At 45.9% G+C, this 23,340-nt stretch overlaps 1 protein-coding gene across 2 annotated transcripts in view; it reads right to left on the bottom strand.

The window, feature by feature from the left end:
* The window catches only part of AGTPBP1 (ATP/GTP binding carboxypeptidase 1), a 1,139,154-nt gene that overhangs the window by 480,026 nt on the left and 635,788 nt on the right, over positions 1-23,340 (bottom strand). For both annotated transcript variants that reach the window (XM_086961295.1, XM_086961296.1), the window contains exon 12: positions 15,858-15,955. In XM_086961295.1, the coding sequence (XP_086817421.1) occupies positions 15,858-15,955 (98 nt within the window). The remainder of the gene's footprint in view (positions 1-15,857; positions 15,956-23,340) is intronic.

Below are 23,340 nucleotides of genomic sequence, written 5' to 3'. Positions count from 1 at the left end.
AAAGATCTGAGGTTTTAGCGCTCAAGCAGACATTGCCTGATCCCCGTAAAAACCCTGCAGGGTATTATAAGGAGTTATCACAGACTGTCAGATCCTGTATCATGAATCTAGCCGATGTAGACATGTTGTTTGGAAATGTTGTTCCACAGCCTTTATGGGGAAAGATTCGTCATGCAGATCATGACCAAGAGTTAGGTGATACATGGGCTAATATTGCTGCTGCTGATGCTAGACAAGTTGGTGGCTCTAAGCCAGAGCCTTTAGTAGCAGAACTTCCTGGCAGAATTATCACGTATATGAAGACTTTAATGCCTGAATTGCGTGTGAATTGGGACAAGTTGTCTGCGTGCAAACAGAAGAAAGATGAAAATGTGTCTGACTTTTTCACAAGGTTTGAAGAGACTTTCGTCGATCATAGTGGTCAGAATATGGCTACTGAGGGTGGCCAAAGATTGTTTGTTGATAAAATTGTACATAATTTGCTTCCTGAACTATGTAATAAGTTGAAGGATTCAGAGAGTGCTTGGGCTGTTTCCACGTCAGCGCAGATTTTAGCCACAGCCCAGTACTATGAAAATAGATGAGTTAGAGAAGGCAGACAAAAAGAGTAAAGAATTGAAAACTAAAGTCCTTCTACAGCAAGCTTATCCACCTCGTACTGCTAGTCAGCACGATTATCAGCAACCCCAGCAGTATTCGAGAAACTCGCAAAGAAACGAGTCTTCTCAACAGCGTTTACCGTATGGTCCCAATCAGTGTGCGTATTGCAAGGAAGAGGGTCATTTCAAGAGTAGTTGTCCAGCTTTGTTACGGCGTATGAATGGTGTTTCTGGTGCAAGAGGTAGAGGTGTTCAGCAAGCCCCTAGAGGTAGGGGTCATGGAAATTTCCCCCAGAATGCTCCTTCTTTCCCGCCTCAGAATTCTATGAATAGTTTTGACCAACAGAATAAAGAGTCTTCTAGGACAGCTCAGTACTATGCTGATTACTACTATGCAGAAAACGAGAATGAGGGTAACGATTGCTAGGACAGCCATGGACAAAGAGAGGGAGTTGTTTCAGTTCCAGTAGATCAGAATGGACCCTGTGTTGAGGTGATTACATCAGATGTGTCAGAGCCTTTTCTGTTGGATACTGGTGCTACAAAGTGTTCTATCATGCACTCAAAGCTCCCTGGTGCACCTTTGTCTGGCGAAATGAACGTTTCAGTAGGTTTTTCTGGCGCCCCGGTTAGAAACCCGATTTCTAGTCCTATGTCCCTTTCTGTTGGGCCATGTGAATTAGAAGCACCCCTCATTCTTACAACAGGTTGTGGTGAAAACTTGTTGGGATTGGATCTATTAAAGAGATTATATGCGACTTTGTACTGTTCTCCTTCGGGAGTACAACTCACACTGGGTAAGAAAGTGGTTTCCCCAATATATTTGTCAAGAGAGAAACTTCCAACAGAATTGTCGTCTCTTCCAGATGTACTTTGGGCTACTGGTTCTAATGATGTGGGTCTTTTGGAAATAGCGCCATATGTTATAACATTGAAAGCCAATGTTAGAATGCCACATATTCCCCAATGCAAGATCTCTAGCGAAGGCGAAAATGCGTTATTAGCAATCATTTACTATCTGATTGAGAAAGATGTCATTGAAGAGACAACAGGCAACATCTGCAATAGTCCTGTTCTGCCGGTTTTAAAGTGTACTGATCCTTCCCAGCCACCTGTGTTCAGATTTGTGATTGATCTTAGAGAAGTGAATAAGATTGTTGTGCCACAGTTTCCAGTTGTTCCTGATATTACTGCCCTATTGACTATGATTCCAGCTTCAGCCACTTGGTTCTCGGTGATTGACTTGAAGAATGCTTTCTTCAGCATCCCGATTGCCGAGGAGAGCAGAGATATTTTTGGCTTCAATTTAGGAGGCCGAAGCTTCCGCTTCAAACGCGCTCCTCAGGGCTACTGTGAAAGTCCATCGATATTCAGTCAGGCTCTGAAATCACAACTTGACACGATTGTTTTACCTGATGGCGCGACGCTTATTCAGTACGTAGATGATTTGCTGGTCGCTGCAGATACTGAGGAGATTTTCAAACAAGCCACTTTGTCATTGTTGCGTCATTTATGTGATCTGCGTCACAAAGTCTCTCTTTCAAAATTACAATATTGTCAACAAGAAGTGACCTACTTAGGTCACATCTTATCGAAGGAGGGAAGGAAGCTGACCCCAGAAAGAATACAGGCAATTGCAAAATTGAGTGTCCCAAGGACACAGAGAGAAGGGCATGCTTTCTTGGGCATTACATCATATTGCAGACAATGGATACCAAATTTCTCCTTGTTGGCCAAACCTTTGGTGGCATTAACTTGCAAGGATACACCGAAACCCATTCCATGGTCTGAAGATTGTCAGAAAAGTTTTTACGAGTTACGTGATGCATTGTGTTCGGCTCCTGTGTTGGGTACCCCCGACTACAGTAAGCCTTTCACATTATATGTCCACGAGAAAGAAGGTTGTGCATTATCAGTCCTGACACAATCTTTTGGGGACAAACAGCGCCCATGCGCGTACTTTTCGGCGACTTTGGATCTGGTAGCTAAGGCATTGCCAAGTTGCTTGATGGCCACTGCGGCAGCAGCTGTCTGTATTCGACAGTCTGCTGGGTTAGTGATGAATAATACACTAATAGTTATGGTCCCACATGCAGTAGACATTTTGCTAAACAGAACAAGGACACAGCACTTAACTAGTGCTCGACTGTCAAGTTATGAGCTGACACTGTTAGCGAGTCACGTACACATAAAGAGGTGTGATGCATTGAACCCAGCCACGTTATTGCCCATTCCAGTAGAGACAGATAAGGTCGAAAAACACGACTGCTGTTTTAGGGCAGAAGAAGAGACAAAAGGGAGAGTAGACTTACAGGATACTCCTCTTCCTGAATGTAATGATACCTTATGGGTTGATGGTTCGTGTTTCAAGTTGCTGAATGGTGATACGACTGCAGCATATGCTGTGACAACATTGCATACGATTGTTGAAACTGCACGTATCCCACATAATTCTGCGCAAGCAGCAGAGTTGATTGCACTTACAAGAGCGTGTGTGTTGGCAAAAGGAAAACGAGTGAATGTGTACACAGACAGCCAATACGCCTTCGGCGGGCTCACAGTTTTAGACGATTGTGGAGAGAATGTGTGTTCCTGACATCGCATGGTACAAAGATCCAACATGGTCAGTTAGTAAATGAGCTTCTCGAGTCACTGACCTTGCCACTACAAGTTGCGATTGTGAAATGCAGTGCACACAAAAAGGTGACGGATGATGTTGGTCGTGGGAATGCATTTAGGGATGAAGTTGCAAAAGAAACTGCAAGGAATGCGATAAGTCGAATGTATGTTGCAGGCCCTGCGAGATGGATTGGTGATGTTGGCATGTGTGAAGACACGATTGAGAGTGTGAAGTCCATCCAAGCCGAAGCCACAGAGAAAGAGGTGAACGAATGGAGAGAAAGCAAGTCCATCCAAGCCGAAGCCACAGAGAAAGAGGTGAACAAATGGAGAGAAAGCAAGGGTAAATTGGATGTGAATGGTTGTTGGATTGAATTGTCAGAGCATCAGAGATGGCTGTTACCCGATGCGTACGTGCTTGCAGTGGTGACAATGGCTCATGGGATGGCTCACATCAGTGTGAAAGGGATCTGTAAGTTGTTGGCTCCAGTATGGCAGAATAGTGGAATCCCTAAATGTGCAGAGAATGTGGTCAAGAACTGTATGGTGTGTCTGAAGTACAATCCTGGTAGGGGAACCCCAACTCCAGCTGGTAATTTTGCGCCTCCAACGTATCCGTTCGAGGTTTGCAGCTAGATTTCATCCACATGGAGAGGTGCAACAATCTGAAATACGTACTCGTTGTTGTTTGTGCCTTTTCCAAGTTAGTGGAGGTGTATCCCCTTAAGGACAATACTGCCTTGTCCACAGCCAAAGCCCTTGTCAAAGAGTTCTTCCCTAGGTTTGGAATGCCTAGAATGGTCTGGAGTGATAATGGGAGTGAATTCGTGGGACGAGTGATGAAGAGAGTGTGTGAAGGGTTAGGCATACGACAGAAGTTCCACGCTGCAAATCACCCCCAATCAGCTGGATTAGTAGAGTGCTACAATGGCACGTTAAAGTTGAAATTGGCCAAGATTCAAGCAAGCACAGGTCTTAAATGGCCTGACGCCCTGCCTTTGGCACTCCTATCTACAAGAATGACTGTTCACTCTAGAGTGGGACTTAGTCCACATGAAATTGTGTTCGGCCGCCCGGCCAACATATGGGGAGTGCCAAGGCCCACTAGGTTCAGTGAAATAGAGCATCCTGTACTGCTTGACTATCTGTATGAATTGAAGGCTAAATTGCGTGTTTTACACCAACAGGTCTACGACAGTCTACCTCAGGCCTCTGAAGCTCCAGGACACCCTATCGATCCTGGAACCTATGTCCTCGTGAAAATCTTCCAGCGGACAAAGAATGACCAGCCCCGATGGACCGGCACTCACCTAGTTCTCTTATCCACAAGATCGTCAGTTCGGGTGGAAGGAAAGAAAAACTGGATCCACGGGACCCATTGCAAGAGGGTCCCGTTACCCCTGCCTTATGACCGGTGGGTCCAGGAGGGAATTGCTGACTCTGAGGCTGAGACTGTGCCTCGCTTTTTACCCTTCAGTGATGCACGTTTGAAAGGAACTACTTCTGAAAAGGACAGCGACAACATTTTACAAGAAGCTGTGCCTCCGTCAATTCGATTGAACACTGCTGAGCCTGAACTCTTATTTCTGGACCACACAGCACCTGGCAGAAACCGTTATAACTTGAGGCCAAGACCTATGACTATAGACAAATAAATATTTTTCTTTTTGATTGTGCAGCTCTCTCATCCACGAAACTTGCTCATTTTTGATTTTCGACCCGCCATCTGGTTCTGCTGCTAGGGTCGCGGTTGCCACAGTCTTTGGAGTACAGCTGGAGACGGTTAGGTCGACAGTTCTGGTTGGTCTAAGGGAGTTGCCCTAAACTGACAGAAGCACTCCTTAGCAGAATCAATCTCCCACCGCGGGCAGCAACTTAGAGGATGGAGTTTCCCAAGATGGAGAGACCTGCCAGATCTACGAACTTTGAAACGAGAATATGCACTGTTATTGGCGAAAACACGATTTTTAATAATATGCATTTTCATGTTGTGTAGCATAATGATGTTTTTGGTGGGCTATGCTTTATTCACCTTTCGAGTGTCATTTGCACACACCACACAGCCCACACCTCCTCCTACTGTTTCCCCGCACTCTTTTCACCCTCTACCTGAACACGAGTCTGCCAGAAGATTAGAATTTATAAATAACTCATTCGTCCAGCTCCTACACCAGCACCAGGTTGTAATGAACACAACAAATTGTTGGGTATGTGGACTTATGCCACACACGACAGATAAGGGTATCCCGTATTTTGTCCTGCCATTTAGCTACTATGGTTCTTTGTGGGCATTTCAAACAATGTTCCTATTTGCCATAGAACCATATCCCCCGCGTCCCACAGGAAGAAATTCAAGCAACAAGGCACTAGTGACAGGAATCAGAAATATGAGCAGCGATATCGACACGTATCGAACGATCCCCAAGGATGAATTTAAGGCGTACAGTAGATGGAATATAACTAAATATGGAATTTCCTTGAGTGAGAGCCAGCGAGCAAAGAAATCCTCCCCAATCTGGATAGTACCCCATCAGGGTCACCTATGTCTGCAGGGTAATGGCAAAAACCCTAGAGCTCAGTTAGGGAAGAGTGTCTGTACTGAAACTTACGCCTTCTCGTCTCAGACCTCCCCTTCGTTCTTAGCAGCTAAGGGTACCTACTTCGTCTGCCATGATAGAGCATATACATGGTTGCCCCCTGACTTTTCGGGCACATGTTTTATCTCGTTCCTGTTGCCACCCACCTACACGGCCGAGGCAGATTACCATTGGACAAGGACAGTTAGGGGTGTTGTGAGTAAAGACAGCACTGCGGAACAGGAGTTTGGGGATTTCGCAAAGGGCTTTCTGCCGTTTTGGGGGCCTATGGTGAACAGCAGGAACATTTGCCAATTGACGAGGGTAGTTGAATCCGCTGTGATTGAAACGGCTGGTGCCCTTAGTAACTTGACTGCAGAGCTCCAGTCGGACCGCCTTATGACTCATCAGAACAGGGTTGCCCTAGATGTCATACTTGCAGACTGTGGTGGGGTATGTAAAGAGATTCAATCCAGTTGCTGCATTTTTATCCCCGATAACGCTCCGACAGTATACCAGGCCATCTCCAAACTGCATAAGATCTCTGAATCCATTCACGTGGATAATGGGGACTGATCCTTAATGGGGTGAATCTGGGAACTGATATCTGCCTGGGGATGGAAAATTCTGATATTCATTGGAATGATCTTAGCCATTCTGTTCCTGTTCTGCCTGTGTGTACAGTGCGCTCCTGCAATATGTGGCCTCTGTGCTACATCATGTGTAAGGAAGCCTGTGTCAAGGGACGAACTAAGTAATAGGATGAAGCTACAGCAGCATCTCAATGACTTCATGAATACAGATTTGGACTCAGATTAGCATGAGTTATTGCCTATATAAGGGCAAAAGGAGGGTCTGTGGTACTGAAAATTCTGGACCCTGCTATAATGTGGTACCGAAGCCCAACACTCGTGTCAAAAATATCATCGTATCATGACGATTTTGGTATCGACAGGCCGGTAATGATCAAGACATTATACCTATGCATTTGCGTCATGATTGAGTGATGCAATCACCTTGAAATCGTACTTTCTGTCCTGATCCCTCGGGTTCCATTTTGTAAGCGGCATCCATTTTGTGATTGCCCTTACATAGTCAAAATGACCAAGGCCGAATTCGATCTGAAAGGACACGTACACCTTTGCTGATTCCTCTGTGACCTGGGCGAGCTGACTCCACTGCCTCAAGCCAAACCTGTTCGGGCAGTCCCCATTCCAATGGCCGAGCGAGATTAGCATCAAGGCACAACATGTCATAAACCGTTCATCGCATACAAGCTACGCTAATCTCACACACACCTGTCCCTGTTTCTTCTTTATGGCTAGTTTTATAAGGAGGAGGTGCCCGATTTTATTGGGGGTTCATCGATATCTGATGGAAGTTCTGGGCCTTGCTGGGTAATCTATCACGAACTGGACAAACGAAAATATGGGCTTGCCATCATGACTCTGCTTTTTCTTTGTTGTGAAAATATGTATATGGTCGAACCATAAAACAAAGAATTCTTGCCTGAGGCTTATATTTGTGCATAAAAAGAAGAGGCTGGTTCTGTAAAAACGAGCAGTCTCCTGAGAACATACATGCGCTTCATGCTGTTGTACTTCTAGGATACCTGTTACTGGTTGCAACCAATAAACTCGATCCTCGACATCACCTAGAAGACTCTGTGTTTCTGTGGTCCGAAACAGGAAGAACTCAAGAGGTCTTTGGGTGTTCCCCCTGGCACCGCCGGGCCCATAAAAACCCGGTACCTCAGCGTCGGATCTTCTTCAGAACTCTGGGCAGAAGTGGTATAGACGGAAAGGCGTACAATAGACCGCAGCTCCACTCACCATGAAAAGCGTCGCTGAGCGAGTGCCGCCTTGGAAATTCCAACGTGTCCAACTGATGACATTGCGCGTTCTCTTCGGTGGCGAATAGATCTAACCAAGGCTCTCCCCACTGCTGAAAGAGACCTTGAGCCAAACCGAGTGCAGACACCATTCGTGATCCATCATGTACCGGTGGCTGAGCTTCTCCGTCCTGGGTGATCAGGGAACCTGCCAGGTGTTGAACCACCAGGGCGACGCCCTGGTGTTCCAGCCATGTCCAGAGGCGCAGAGCCTCCTGACAAAGGGTCCACGACCCCACCCGTGTCCGTGAACACCTGCACTACACTTCCCCGGAGAGAGGGGAGGAATACCTTCAGTGCAAGTCGGATCGCCCGCACCTCCAGAAGGTTGATATGGAGCCGGGACTCCGCCGGAGACCAGAGACCTCTGATCTCCGCCTCTCCCATATGGCCCCCCCAATCCCAGGAGGGATGCATCCGTCACTACCGTGTGCTCCGGTTGGGGTAGGGAGAGGGATCTGCCACTGACCCAATCGCGGTCTGTGAGCCACCACTGCAACTGTCTTGCAGTGCCCTCCGAGATCAGGACATGGTCGGACTGGTTGCCCTGATGCTGTGCCCACTGGAACTTCAGGTCCCACTGCAGAGCCCGCATCCGCCACCTGGTGTGATGCACCAGCAGGATGCAGGAGGCCATCAGCCCCAGGAGCCTCAGCGTCAGCCTGACTGAAACTCGGGATAAAGGCTGAAAGATTGGCATCAGAGCCTGAATATCCCGAACCCGCTGCTCGGGAGGATAATCCTGAAACTGCGCCGAGTCCAGAACCGCTCCGATGAAGAGGATCTTCTGAGAGGGGCACAGGTGTGACTTCGGCACGTCGATGGAGAACCCCAGCGAGTGCAGGAGATCGGCCGTAGTCTGGAGGTGGGAGACGACTGTCTGGGGTGAGCCCGCCTTCAACAACCAGTCGTCGAGATAGGGGAAGACTGGAACCCCTGATCTGCACAGATGAGCTGCGACCACCGCCATCACTTTCGTGAACATCCAAGGGGCACTGGTGAGGCCGAAGGGGAGCATGGTAAACTGAAAGTGCTCGTGGCCTACCGTGAACCTGAGGTAGCGCCGGTGGGCCGGAAGAACGGGGATGTGGAAATATGCATCCTGCAAGTCCAACCCTACCATCCAGCCTCCAGGGTCTAGGACAGCCGGGACCTGAGCTAAAGTCAGCATCTTGAACATCTCTTTGCGGAGGAAGCCAGTGACGCTCTGGAGGTCCAAGTTAGGGCGCAGGCCCTCTTTGCCCTTCTTGGGCACCAGAAAGTAGTGGAGTAGTAACCACGTCCTACTTCTGGCCCAGAAACGCGTTCAATGGCCCACTTGGCCAAGAGGGCCGTAACTTCCTCCTGCAGAAGCTGCAAGTGATCCCCCGACATGCAGTGGTACTGCAGTGGCATAGCTAGAGGGGTCACCTCGAAGGGGAGGGAGTAGCCCCTTCGTACGATTTTCAGCACCCACCTGTCCGAAGTGATGGTATGCCAGTGGAGGAGGGGCTGGTGGATGCTGCCCCCCACTGGCGTTGAATGGGCCTGAAAGCTCGGACTAGGAAGGCTTTGTGGCAGATGCTGCGCGAGTGAATGTGGACTGACCGGGCCTCAATCCCCCTGCACGGCAACAGCGGTTAACACGCCTGCGACCGCGTTGAAGTTGGTTCTACGGCCTGTGGCTGGACGAATGTGTAGGGGCGCCCCTTTCTTGGCCATGAAAGGGGCGAAAAGCAAAAGGCTGCTGGCCCTGGCCCGACAGGCCCAAGGACTTGGCCGTAGCCCTGGAGTCCTTAAAACGCTTAAGCGCACTGTTTGCTTTGTCTCCGAAAAGGCAATGGCCATCGAAGGGCATGCCCATGAGCGTGGACTGGATATCCCCTGAAAAATTGGTGGACCTCAGCCAGGCATGGCGACGGATCGCCACCGTCGTGGAAATCGCTCTGCTCAGCGAGTCCGTGGTATCAAGTCCACATCTGATGGAATAACGTGCTGCGTCCCGACCCTCAGCAAGAGCTTGGGCGAGCCATGTCTGGGCCTTCTCCAGACACTGGGGCAGCACATCCGCAACCATGTCCCACAAAGAGTGGGTGTAACGGCCCAAAAGGCAAGCGGTGTTGATAGGCCGCAACCCCAGACTAAGTGAGGAGAACAGTTTCTTCCCAAACTGGTCAAACGTTTTGGATTCCCGATCTGGAGGGGCAGTCGGGAATGCAGTGTGGGACGTATAGACCTGGATCACCAGGCTCTTGGGGGTTGTGTGTACGGACAGAAAGCAGGGGTCACCTGGAGCCAGGCGGTGGTGTCGAGCCACGTTCCGATCCACAGGAGGCACTGTGGAGGGCTTGAACCAGGTGCCCATCAGAACGTTTCTCTAGTGCAACCAGGTGCTTTACAAATGTTTTTATTATTATTTTTTATTTAACGTCTGTGAGGGCCTCATTGAACGGCAGCAGAGGCTCCGAAGAGCCTACAGGCAGCTGAAGCACCTCGGTGAGGAGATTAGTCCTCACGGCCGCAGCATGGAGCTCAAGAGACAAGGCCTTGGCTTCCCTGCGCAACACCACACCATAGGTAGCACCCTCCTCAGTAGCCACAGAAGGAGGAGAAATGAAGCCAGTGTCAGGCGAAGTGTGAAGGCCACTGGCACCCCCAGCTCGTCTGCCCAGTCCTGACTCAACTGGCACTGCTGTGCCAGAGGGTCCTCAGACCCTTCCCAGTCCTCCCCTTCATCCGTGTCCTGATAAACAGGCAGGAATGACGGAGCCAGGACCTAGATGAATTGCTCACCCACCGGCGCAGAGCGGCGCCGCTCCGATGCCACACCTGGACGGGGCTGAAACTGGGGACGGATTTGTCCGAGGACGGCGCCGGGAGTGACATCATCGGGGTCAGCGCCAGCGGAGGAGTCGTGAGGTCAACAGGCGCAGACCAGGATCCAGGCCTCGATTCCCCAGGGCCCTGCGACGTCGGGACCGAAGTCGACGACGGCGCCGAAGCCACCGGCTCGCTAAGGCCCCTCATCGGGTCTGCGGGGCCCAGAGGTGCGCCGGCAGGCCTCGGCGGAGGGAAGTAAGTCCTCATGGCCACGCGGAAATCACGTACCTCCTCCGGCGTCGCATGCAGTCCAGGGACCGAAGGGTATGGGACCGGATGCGACACCTGCGGCTCCGGTGGAGCCGCGCGGGTGTTGCCACCCGAACCCTTAGCCAAGTCGTGCGACCAGCTAGGGGAGTCAGAAGAGCGATGTCGCTTCTTCGACTTTTTTTCAGAGTGCGTCGACTTACCTGAATGCGAGGACTTGGAGCCCGACGAACGGTGCGGGCTCCGGCTCTGCGACCGGCCCCTCAACTTCCTCCTCGACCGGGACCTCGAGCGTTACGGAGCCGACTGCTGGAGCTCGAGTAGCTAGCCTTCGACATCAAGGCCTGGCAGTCGGGGCACGACTTGTCATTGTGGTCGGCCCCTAGGCAGTAGAGACACCAGCGGTGGGTGTCAGTCACCGACATCAGGCAGTAATAGGCATTGCACGTTTTAAATCCAGGCATCCCTAACGGCACCAGGAGTCGAACCGACTCGAAAAAGATAGCAAAAATAGGCCAAAAAGATAGTCAAAAAGTGACTAGGGTACTAGCTCTTCCCGGATCTGCGCTTGCTGGCGCAGAAAAAAGAAGACCTGACGTCAGCGCGTGAGGGCAGCGTCTAAGTACTACGACAACGTCATCGCGGCGATCACAATGCCGACGACGGATGCGGAGCCGCAGACGACGCCTACCAACGTGCAGGGGTACTGCTGACAAAATCTTTCCGGATCCAGTCTGACGCCTGGGGATATTCTAAGGTAAGGAATCTAACACTAACCTGTTTCTTTCAGATAGGCTACACTAGTAGGTATTGGATAGTCCTCTAAGGAGCCTCCCCAGTACATTGTACCATGCAATTAATACTGGAATCGGTGTAGTTGCATAATTACAACATGTTTGATACCAAACATGACCAGGTTTGGGGCAACCATTATGTTGCTGGACATCTCGACTTGCCAGTCTCCACTATATACCTAATAATGACTATCCCGCACTTACAAAGCCCAGAGAATGGAGTACCGGGTTTGTGGGGCTACCTCTGCTCATGCAGGGGTACCCACAAACTTAGAGCCATGCACCCTGCCCTTGGACTGAAGAGCCTAGCTTAGGGGTGACTTATAGAATAAAAGTGCAGTGACTGGGTTATAATGAACCTTAGTTCCAAAGTGAAAGGTGCAAGAACCATTTCACACAAACTGCAATGGCAGCTCTACAGACACAGTTTGCATGGGCTCCAATGTGTGGTATAATACATGCTGAATCCCAGGGAGACCATTGGTGTACCAATGCCTTAGTTAACTAGTACATATACTAGGGCCTTATAATTGTAGCCCAGTATGTAAATTGTGGGGTGTATTAAGTACTCACCAGAGAATTTAGAGGAGAGAGCACTGCCACTGGGGTCCTGATTAGCGGGATCCTAGTGAACTACAGTCAAAACACACTGACACCAGGCAACAAGTGGGGGCATCTATGTCAGAAAGATCCTACTTTCCTATACGGGTAATGAAACTACTTGACATGTTTGCGCAGTTTCTTGACTGGAGGTTAATTTGTACAAGTCTGTTGTTTTCCTAACCAGGAATATAGAAAATCTGGACCACAAACCTGACTGGGGAGCTTCACGGTATACGTTGGGGTGTTTCTAGCTAAAACGGCAAGAGTTTTCTATGGAATATCAGGGTCTCCTCGTCATATGCTACTAATTCCATTAGGAGGGGGGCCTTGGCAAAATGGACATACCACCTGCCATTTTACTGCATCTCCCATCTAGTTCTCCTTAATGACTGACTGTGATGCGGCGTCTTCTCATGCCTCGACCGAGCCTTCTCCGCTCGGACGTTCTCCTTACCATGAATCCGGCACCGAGGCGTCCCTAGACACGGACATGACAACCTGCACCCCACCCCTCTGTCCTTTCGTACAGGATCCAATCAGGAACATCCTCTCGCAGGAAACACACCATCGTGACCCCGGAAGTCCCTCCTCCACTCCAGCCCCGGATACTGGAAAAAGCGGAAGCAGGGACAGAAGCAGCGTCGGAGCAGCGATCTCGTGGCAGGAGACTCGGACCGGAGTGGAAGCGGAACAGGAGACCGAAGAAGCCGAAGACGTGTGGAGTGAGGACTGGTGGAGTCCACAGAAGGAAGCTGGAAAGCAGCCGCAACACACCGGAGAGTTGCGGCGGAGCGTATGAGTACCCCAGAACAACATCCATAGCACACTAGGTGCTCTGTATATATAACTCTTTAGTATCACCTAGCCTGGCCCAACACTGTATTCATTCTGTATAGCACTTCTACACTTGTATAGCACCTTAGAGATAGCCCATTCCCTCACGGACCCCTCACGAGACACCCTTTCTCTCTCTGTACCCTGTCCCTTCCTTCCCTACCCCCTACCCTGCCTTTCCCTCCCTCATGGTCGCTTTTAATCCTCTCACCTGACCCGGGTATTGGTTGCGGTTCATGTGTATTTTATTGCAGTCGGACTAACGGCTCCCTTGTTTTCTCTCTCCCCCATACCTCCGAGGACCGCCCCGGCTCCAGACTTCCTCAAAGACCCAGCAACCCCAGAGCGACCCAGGAAGAAGCTGAGCCGCCACCCTCTGGACCTTGTTATTTTGGTGTTTCCCCACTGTCACTTGACTTGGCCACTACTAGTGTTGAAATAAAGAATCGGTCATTGCCCACTATATTCGGCCTCCTTGCCTGATTTTCCGGCCCCTATCATCCCACGAGGACACTGACTTTGTGGATTTCGCTCTGCTAGGCAGAGTTATTGGCACCTCTGTTCAATATCTATGCAGAAGTGAAGGTTCTAATACATGTACCTGCAGTCAATAAAATAAAGCTTGTATTATGGCAGACATCTGCCAAGCAAACATATGGATACTAAGCTTACAAGTGAAATCCCGCTCTCTGTTGAGAGATAATTGGCCTAGGGTATCCTCTCTCAATGGATTCATTGGATAACACTTAATTGATATATATCATATTAGAAAGATAGAGTGAAACAAATGTGCTTGGGATCATTTTATGACTTAACATATCAATTTCAACATTACAGATGCCAGATTTCTTTTTTTTTTACTTGGGAGCTAGGGGGCATGTGTCTGATACTATCAACCCCCACCCCCTGCCCCCCCCCAACCAAGTGTAATGGAGTCAAAATGTACCACACGCACTTTATAGAAAAAAATATGCAAGTCACTGGTTAGTATTCCAGATACATTCCTAGACCTAGCTGCTGCATGGGAGGCTGGTATAGAGGCTCTGTCTCAGCAAGACTGGTGCAAAGCATTTGTCTCCAATGAAGGCTGCCATTTTATCTTGTTACAGACTTTTACAAAATAAGTATCTTCCCAATAGCTACTAAATAGAGGTAGACGCTGGATCAGGGAAAGATCGTTGGTCTTTGAAGCCATACAGCAACTGTTGTTAGATCAACCTTTAGAATTATACAACCAGAGTATTTTATCTGGCTCCTGAGATCCACTCCCTTAACCAGCGTTTTTGAACTCGATACCTGGGAACCCCTGGGGGTCTGCAACACCTACACAGGGGGTCCATGACTGCTTAGAAAATTAAACAATATTAACATGTTAATAAAGAATATATAAATAAAGATCAAAAAATGTTAAATTGAGATGTTCTAATGCTTTGTAAATATAAAGGAATTTAAAATAGGAGGCTAAAAACTTAATATACCTAGATCGATTTATAGGAGCAGTGCAAGCACATCCAATAAAACATAATATGAACAATGATGGGTGGCCTCAACTGAATTTAGAACATTAACATTTTGACTTTTTTATATTTGTGAATTAAATTAAATATTTTATCATCTGTGTATTTGTTTAACAAATACTTATTTTCTTATTTCTGTGTTTTGTTTTGCGGTTCAAATCATCAAAATTGCTTCGGTCAGGGACCTCAGATTTCCATAATAGCTCAGTGGGACTTCCCTAGATTCCAATATTGATTAAGTAGGTGTCACTGGATTCCAGTAATGACTAAGTAGGGGGTCTAGAGAAATTAAAAGGTTAGGAACCACTGCCCTAAACTAAAGGTGGCATGGGCTTAGGCTGATGAAACCCAGAAGAGGGATCCGGGGACACAAGGCATCCAGCCCTGATGAAGTCCAAGTGGGGCAAACCTGCGATTTAACTCCGGTAATTGTGAGATAAACTACTTACAATTATCAATATATATATAATAGGCATCAGTCTATACACTTCATTTCCCGTTTATTCAGGAGTTGGCAACACAGTTTTAGGGCCTCCTTCAGATTGCCCCAGTAAAACAGTGTAGTATTATCCTTGCAAGAATTACCAATACTGCTGTTTTTTTTATCCCGAAGCATTTATTACAATATAAATAAGCATGCTCCATGTCGAATTAGGGTGTAACACAGCAAGTCGTGGCGAGCTGCAAAACTCTGACTATAGCAGCTTTTCCCCCCCAGAGATTGTACCAGGCCTTACATGGAGAACTTTGTGCAAGAAAACAATTGCCGATTTGAAATATAAAGACATAACGTAATCTCCATTCAGGCAAAAACAAAAGTCTCTGCCTAAATGTACCTTATGGTACATGCTAAATAAATAGATTAATAGTACATTACTGTATTAAACCACTGTCAGTGCAAAAAAATTATCAATGTTTTATTGACCTTGTGGCATAAATTAAATGGAAAATGAACAACGGTCAAACCTAAACCCTAGCTGCCTTTTCTACCCACATATTAGGAGACAGAAAACAAGTGACGCCCCCTTAAATAGTCGGAATGTAAACAGGCCTGCACATAATTAGAATGCAACTCATGCATGAGGAAGCAGATCAGGTACAAATTGAAATTGTGTCATCAGGAATGCCTCATATAAGATGCGAAGGGAAGTTGTATATAATTTAGCAATCAAGCAACACTTTTGTTTAGAGGAAAGGATTTCAGAAAGGATTAGCTGTAGTATCCCTGACTGACTGCTTAGTTTCATACTTTGTTTGCATGTTGCTAAAACACTTTGATTTGAATTTCATACAATATAAATTAGTACATTTACGGATGTCGGCTGATTTTTGTCAATTCCACTAAGGTTGAAACTGACCTTAAAAAGTTGGTCCTTTTCTTCGTCATTCTCCGCCTCAGTCTCGGTTTCCGGATCGATGTCATCATTGTCATCACTCTCATCCACTACATCATCCACTGTGATAAATGAAGATGCCTCTTAGGTAGGCCACCCCTCAGTTTTCCAGAACATACCCAAACGCTCCACCCGCCACCAAACATATACAAAATGTATGAATACAAAAGTGACATTCAACTAATGGCAATTCACACTTTAATGGACTTTAACGGAGAATATAACTTATGCATTTACTTCTGCTGTAGACTAGGCAAGAGCCAATCAATGTAAATAAATAATTTTTATCCTGCACAGTTTCCACCAGGGTTTATATGCAGACATTTGTCCCACGACTAGGGAAGAACTGATTATTATAAAGAAATGGTCCCAAAAACTCTAGCTTAATACAAATCACACATTCACCATAACATTTTGTATTTCAATCTCAATGTAAGGCTCTCCTATCATAGCCAGATACAAGTTAACATTTACTTCAACTCTATTGAAGAAGTAAAAAGTAAAGTCTTTGTCGAACCTTTTCTGTCCATACTTTCACAATTGTGTAAGCACCACAGATTCAAAGATGTACATAAATTCATTGGAAACTTGGAAGATTGGTAAAGCATTCGTAATCTAAGAATTAAAAAATAAGAAGGCTCCTGCTTCAAAGAAAAAAATTAGAAATTGTGCCACATAAACCTTTTGCTCCCACGCGCCATATGCTATGCAGTGATAGTCACTGTTATCGCAATTAAATGTGGGCAGTACTAGTTTTGCTACCTTGTAAAACCAAGTTCACTAGCCTTTGGTAAAGGCTCAAAAATGGAAACGAAGGTGGCATGATATTTTGGACCACACACTTGAACTGAGGCACTGGCAGCTGACGAATGGTCTTTGCCACTCAGCCCCACAACAGGCTACAGCGAGACACCATGGGCATCTCAGGACATGGCCAATCAATTACAAATCTATTTTTCATGGCACATACAAAAGGAATGTCCTATACAAAGGAATATGGCACACCCAAAAGGAATGTCCTATACAAAAGAATGAACAAGGTCGAATTAATGTATCTTAGAAGGTACCATGTCTGCATGCTTAAATTATGCAGTGCAGCTCCCACTTGTTCGCGCCTTAATCCGCTTCTACTCATTATTCTTATTTACATGAAACTATAGAACAGTTAGAACATTTGGTTCAGGCACAAGCTGCTAAGATGAGATATGGCTTGTATAGGTCAGGGCTATGGCTCCAAATGGATTGGCTTATACTTTCTAACTCCTAAGTTAAATGTCAATGTCAATGGTGCTTATAAAGCGCAAACAATCATCCTAAATAGGATATCACAGCGCTATCATGACAGTAGTGAGTGGTTGACTGATAACAGGGTCGTAATTAAAATTAAATCAAGTATTAACAATACTACCTGATAGATATAGATGACTCGAAAACTGGGGAAAAGGGGTCGAAAATGCTGCATAAAAAAGATGTTTTTTTTATTTACGCAAAGGGGGCACTAATAATAACTGGACAGGGAAAAATATGATATTTGGGACAAAAGTATCATTCTAGGAAAAAGGTGTACATAGTGGTTAGCACAAAGGTCAGTTCTCATTGTCTCCAGCTCTTCAACACATTCATAAGTCAAAATACAGATTATCAGTTGAGATATTAGCACAGAATGTAGGTTACGTTACAGAGTGTGCCTTCCAGTAACTATTATGGTGTATTATGTCTGATGATTAAATATTTAGAACATAACATGTGGCAGCCTGCATTTCAGACAAAAGTAAAGTAAAAAGTTAAGGTAGATCTATTCAAGCAAGCAACAGTGGTCCGGACATGAAGCGTGAGAAAGTCATCCATCCTTCAAGGCATGATTGGAGATAGGTGCCTTGTCCATAATCCTCCTATAAGGGAACCACAATACATGTGTCATTTGCAGTCCATCAGATCACAAGCAGGGCCCTTCTGTTGCTCTCTCCTGAAGGCATCCTCTTTCTGGAGTACCATTTTCTAAGTTGAATGTTAGAACTCCTACACTACAATGATGCAAATAAAGAGCTGGAAGACAGAGCTGCAGAAAGGATTAGTTTCTTCTAATCCTAGTTTTGTTCCCGGAGTATCTTCATTATAATCAAATGTTCCGCCTATGTGCCGGATCCTCAAGCACTTTTTTGAAAGATATAAATATTTATATAAAAACGTATATTGTGCATGTCCGCTTTGATAGTTTAAAAGCAATGTATTTTCTAATAAGGAAGTATTTTATATCAGCCTAAGAAAGGCTATACTGGCCTACTAAAAAAATGGTTGTAAAAGAAGAAACTACAAAAAAATGACTACGAGCAGAAACATGGTCGATAGAAAGACAATGACAAGACAACTCTTCCACAAACCTTTTAACGGAAGGCTGAGTGAAAATAGGGACAATGAAGCCCGATAATTGGCTGAAGGCTGGGAAAACTGCAGCTGCATCTTTAAGGAACAGCAAACCACCATTATCCCATCATGCTCTGTACGATGTAGTTAAGCCTGTTCTCTTTTTAAGGAGACGAAGCAACATGGCAGAACTGAGAATTACCATTCTTCAGAACAAAGAAGGGTTGCTTAGGACTACAATTAAAATGTCCCTGAATGAGAACTGAGAGCACAGGCAAGTAACTATTCCGTTTCCTACAGTGGACCTTCACGGTTAGTTGTAGCATTGAATATAACAGCATCCCCATCTCTAACAAGGGTGGAGAAAAAAAGTTCAAAGGTAAAAAAACAACTCACATCAGCACTCATCAAAAAGATTCCACAGAGAAGCTTGGCCTACTTGGGTATTTACTCTGGAATATGTGTCAAGAAAATGTCTTGTGAAATTATGTACGGACCACCTTAAATATTTCTGCAATGGAAATGTTTCTCAATAATACCAAAGTAACAGCTCTACCTCTCATAAAGTAGGCTCTGGGTGTACAAGACAAGGATTTGCAGTCAATACTGTAACATACTAAGATATAGGAAACAGTCTATTTTGAAACTATTGCTTTAAACGGCTGAGCACGATCTTACTGGACACTTGTTAACAAAGAGATGGCGGGTTTGACTAATGTGTTAAGTTTTTTCCGTGTAGAATGTAAACACCCTTTTAACACTAAGAGAATGAAAAATCCCTTTCAGCTGGAGAAGAGAAATTTTAGAAGAATGTCAGTAGGAAAATTGCACGATGGATAAGAAAATCAGACACCACTTTGGGAAAGAAACTCAAAAGAGTACTCATCAGCACTTTGGTCTGGATTTTGAGTAACAGATATATCCCATGCCCCTTGTTACAATTGCATTATATCCTACAGCACTGGTGATGAAGTAACCTGCCCAGACGCGAGTCCCTTGCTCACTTTGCCACTGGATTCAAGCAAGCCGGGCTGAAGACGGCTGAAATGCCAGAAACCGGTCCTAGGAAGCTTGATTCCGGTCCAGGGAAGGCATGGCTTGGCAGTTCGGGCTGGACTGTTCCTATGAGGCACAGGGTAAGACTGATTTGCATATGGCCATGTCTGAACTGGGGTGGCAGAGTGGGCTAAAGAACGGTGATGGATTAAACCCAGATCTGTTGACTGGGTGTGAGTGTTTGATTGGTTCAGATGTTCCGTCCATCACCACCCCCTTTTGTACCGAAGTAACCTGCCCACCACACTCAAAATAAGTGGAAACAACCTTTACCACTACAGTTTTACACAAACGACAATTACCACGCATGTTTTACACCGGACTCACTGTTTCTACGTAAGTCATTGCAATGCAAGTTTCCATGAAAATCCACATCACATTCCTGAATCTGAGATAATATTTCTGTGTCTTTTGTGTATGTATGCCACATTTTATTATAGGATTCATATATTTTAGGTCGTCTGATCGAAATTGTCTGTTGTTCAGCACATTAACCTATTTGATAATCAACATTACTGTAACAGGCATGTAAAATGTGGAAATGTCAGCGCATATTATACCAATTGAGTGTTTTGGGGCGAGTTAAGCAGTATCTGAGGACTGCAGAATTCATTTGATAGAAGCTGGGTATTTGGTAAGTATTTTGTGTGTAGTATATTTATTTACTAAGATTGGTAAACAGGTATTTATTTTGGTATTATTACTTGCATTCATCAGTAGGTGGCAGTGTTACTCTGCATGTAAAGTACAGTGTTAAAAGCATAATCTTTACATTTATTTACAGCGTTTTTCAAATTTTGAATTTAATCATTCAACATCGCAAGTTTGAATAACGCATAAAAGTAAAATTATTAAAAAGTCAGAAGTAATGTTATGCGCGGTGGAAGTGTGCGTGTTAGTCGTTTGTGTGGCAAGTGTATTTTTAAAGTAAGTGAATGTAAAGGGGTGGTTATGGTTTACGTGATAAAAACTAGTATGTATAGACGTGCGTGATAAAACCACGTGTGGTAATGTCATACAACCAAAAAAAGCCCTTTGTCTTCATGGAAAAGAGTATATGGTTCATTTCAACATAGGGCCTGGATCTCACCAACTCTATGGGCTGAAATCATAGCCACTAAAGGGTCTGTCTTCTAGGAAATATGTTGTAGAGTCACTTTAAAAATAGGCTCAAACATGGGGGACATTACTTTAGACAAAAACAAATTTAGCTCCTAGGGTGGTGCAGGAGTCCTCAAGGCAGGGTAAATCTTAATTCTTTCTATAAAAAAATCCTCAACTATCTGGATTTTGAAAAAAGAGGTTGTAAAGGTTTCTTTTTCTATAAGTGGTAATGGCTGATACCTGTATCTTAATTTTAAAAAGCTGCAGCCGGACCTGCCAAATCAAAAATGTCTGGAAGCACCACATCCTTTTGACATATGGTTGGATTGATGTTCTGATGGAGGAACCAGGTTCAAAATCTCCTCCATTTAAAGCAATATGACTTTCTCGTAGAAGGATGTCTGGCTTCTGTCAAAATGTTCAAGTAATCTTTTGCAAATTTAAATGTCTGTACGGGAGATGTCAGGAGCCAAGCTCAACGATGGAAGATTGGGATGCAGGTTTGACTCCCGAACATGATGGACTGCCCTTCAGTCTACTGTGGGCCACTCTGACAGATGCAGAAGTTCGATGTACCCCACAGTCCTGTAGCCACTCAAGTATTTTCTCTTGCAGACCACCCTCCTTGGACCAGACTATCATCCATAAGGGTTCTGCAACCCAATAGTTAAGTATTTATCACAACTGTCTGAGACCGAGTCTCTGGTTATAAGGGGGACCCCATTCAAGAGACTGAATGATGGGCACCACCAAGCAAGACAGTATTTTAAAGTCTGTGAGTCAACTTGCCTTCCCAACAGTCTGGGAGCTGACACCATTGGTCTTCCAGACACTATTGCAAAAGACTCATGTACAGAAGGGCATTTGGAACAAGACAGATGCAGTATGCCATTGAACCCAGAACAGGTTAAATCTGACTGGCCACAAGGTGTTTCTTCTTAGAAAACCCTGACACTTCAAACGAATGAACAAGTTACTTACCTTTAGTAACAATCGTTCCAGCCATGCCAATTTCCACGCATCAGGCATTAGAGTAACGTATTTATGTGTAGTGGTCCGCATCACCACACTGAAATGCAAAATCATGCATTATAGTGCCTGTCAGCTGGCAAGCCAGAAAGCTGCTATAATGCATGAATACCGAAAGCTTCAGTGCGCTCTGCTCCTGTATGGCTTGGGGGCTGTTACTGTACTGTGCTACAAAGTAACACAACACTGAACATCCAACACCACACGGCATAATAGCTGGCTGCTTTCACCACACCATTACTGTGATGCTTCGTACAAGGCTGCCGCTGGTAATGCAAACCACAGCAGCCCAGAGCACCAGTGTCACCTGAAGAAGTTGTGTGCCAGAAAATGCGGCGGGTGCATTGGTTGCCAGGGGACTGTCTCCATTCGTAGCACGCTGGTGGGGCCCACCTTTTGCCATGGCGCTGGCTTTGCATTTGTCACCCCGAGTGGGACGGGTATGCCCAGACGTGGGTGGGTCCTGTGCTCTCCTTGCCACTGGAGTCAAGTTATCCTGGCTGATGAGGGCTGAAAGCCCAAAACCGGTCCTAGGATTCCTGTTTCCAATCCAGGGAGGACCTGGCCTGGCAGTTAGAGCTGGACTGTTCCCATTGGGGGCAGGGTCAAGACTGAATTGCATATGGCTGGGTCCAAACTGAAATGGCATGGTGAGCAAAAAAAAGATGGATTTAGGCCCAGATCTCTATATTGGGGTGAATGTATGACATTGTTCTGAATTCTGTCCATCAACTGTTCTTTTTGCAGAAGTGTATGTCATGATGACCTACAATTGCACTGCTTGCTATAAAAATGTGTTTTGCTGGCAAGGTCACATTGCCCAAATGGGTGTAATTTCTAATTTGTATATGTGTCCCTCGTTTTCTTGATTTTTGCTCCCTAGAAAGCGTCACTCATAGTAGTTGAAATGGTACTCATAATTAAACTGATATTATGAAAATGGCACACATAGCAATCTGAAACCTTGGCAGCTATATCTTTCAACTATTGAACAGCAGACTCTTCACCTTTATAATACTCCCCACAAGCCAGACTGAATCTGGAATATTTCTTAGCAGTGATCCGGTGTGCCACTAGGTGGCGCCGTCCTGTTTTGTGTTGACTCCGTACTATTCCGAAAGTGATAGAGCGGAGTCGCATATAAGCCCCTCCCCAGTACCGTACCAGAATTCAGATCTCTAAATTGCAAACTTTTTGGATGGTACATAGAAGACACTCCAGAGAATGGGGAAGCGGAAGGGCACTAAGGAATCTGCTGTTTGTTAAAGTATACATCAGCAAGAGCGTTATCAAAGAAATGTAACTAGCTCTTCTGATGGATAATTCTAACAGATGTCTCACATTGAAAATCGATACCAAGGCAGTCCCTTCTCGAGGTAGAGCATCGATTGAGTGAACCCAGATCAAAAAGTTGTGCAGGACCGAATGGGAAAAGTGTCCCACCTGTTAGACTTGGCTGTCAAGGTAGTAGTGCTTCATTAACATGTGCACTGACCCCCACATTGCAGTCTAGTAGATGTCAGGGGCAGGCATTCTGAGTGCCAGCCCAAGGGCCACTGCCTTAGTCCTTCAGTCCCTTGTGAGGCTGCTTTTTAGTATGTAGCAGATCTTAAGGCAGAGGACTATCGACTCTCTCAGAGTCATTTTCCGCACAGCCTTACCCTTCCTTGCCCCGGAGTACTCCATGAAAAGAGGATTGTCCATTGATGGTCTTAGTTACAATTAATGTTAAAGCTCAAAGCTCCTTTGGGTTCAATCGATGGAGTTGATCATCTTATGAGGAGGGCGGGGGAGCAAAGAACACACAGAGTAATGGATTACTTAACAGGAAAATGAGTCAGGACTTCTGGCAACTAGGCCGCCAGAGTCCGCAGCACCAGTTTGCTGGAAACAA

Source organism: Lissotriton vulgaris, chromosome 3_1 (assembly GCF_964263255.1).
Source record: "Lissotriton vulgaris chromosome 3_1, aLisVul1.2, whole genome shotgun sequence".
In the NCBI taxonomy this organism is placed as follows: Eukaryota; Metazoa; Chordata; class Amphibia; order Caudata; family Salamandridae; genus Lissotriton; species Lissotriton vulgaris.
The sequence above is the reverse complement of the archived record's forward strand: the minus strand, read 5'-3'. Positions and strand labels throughout refer to the sequence as shown.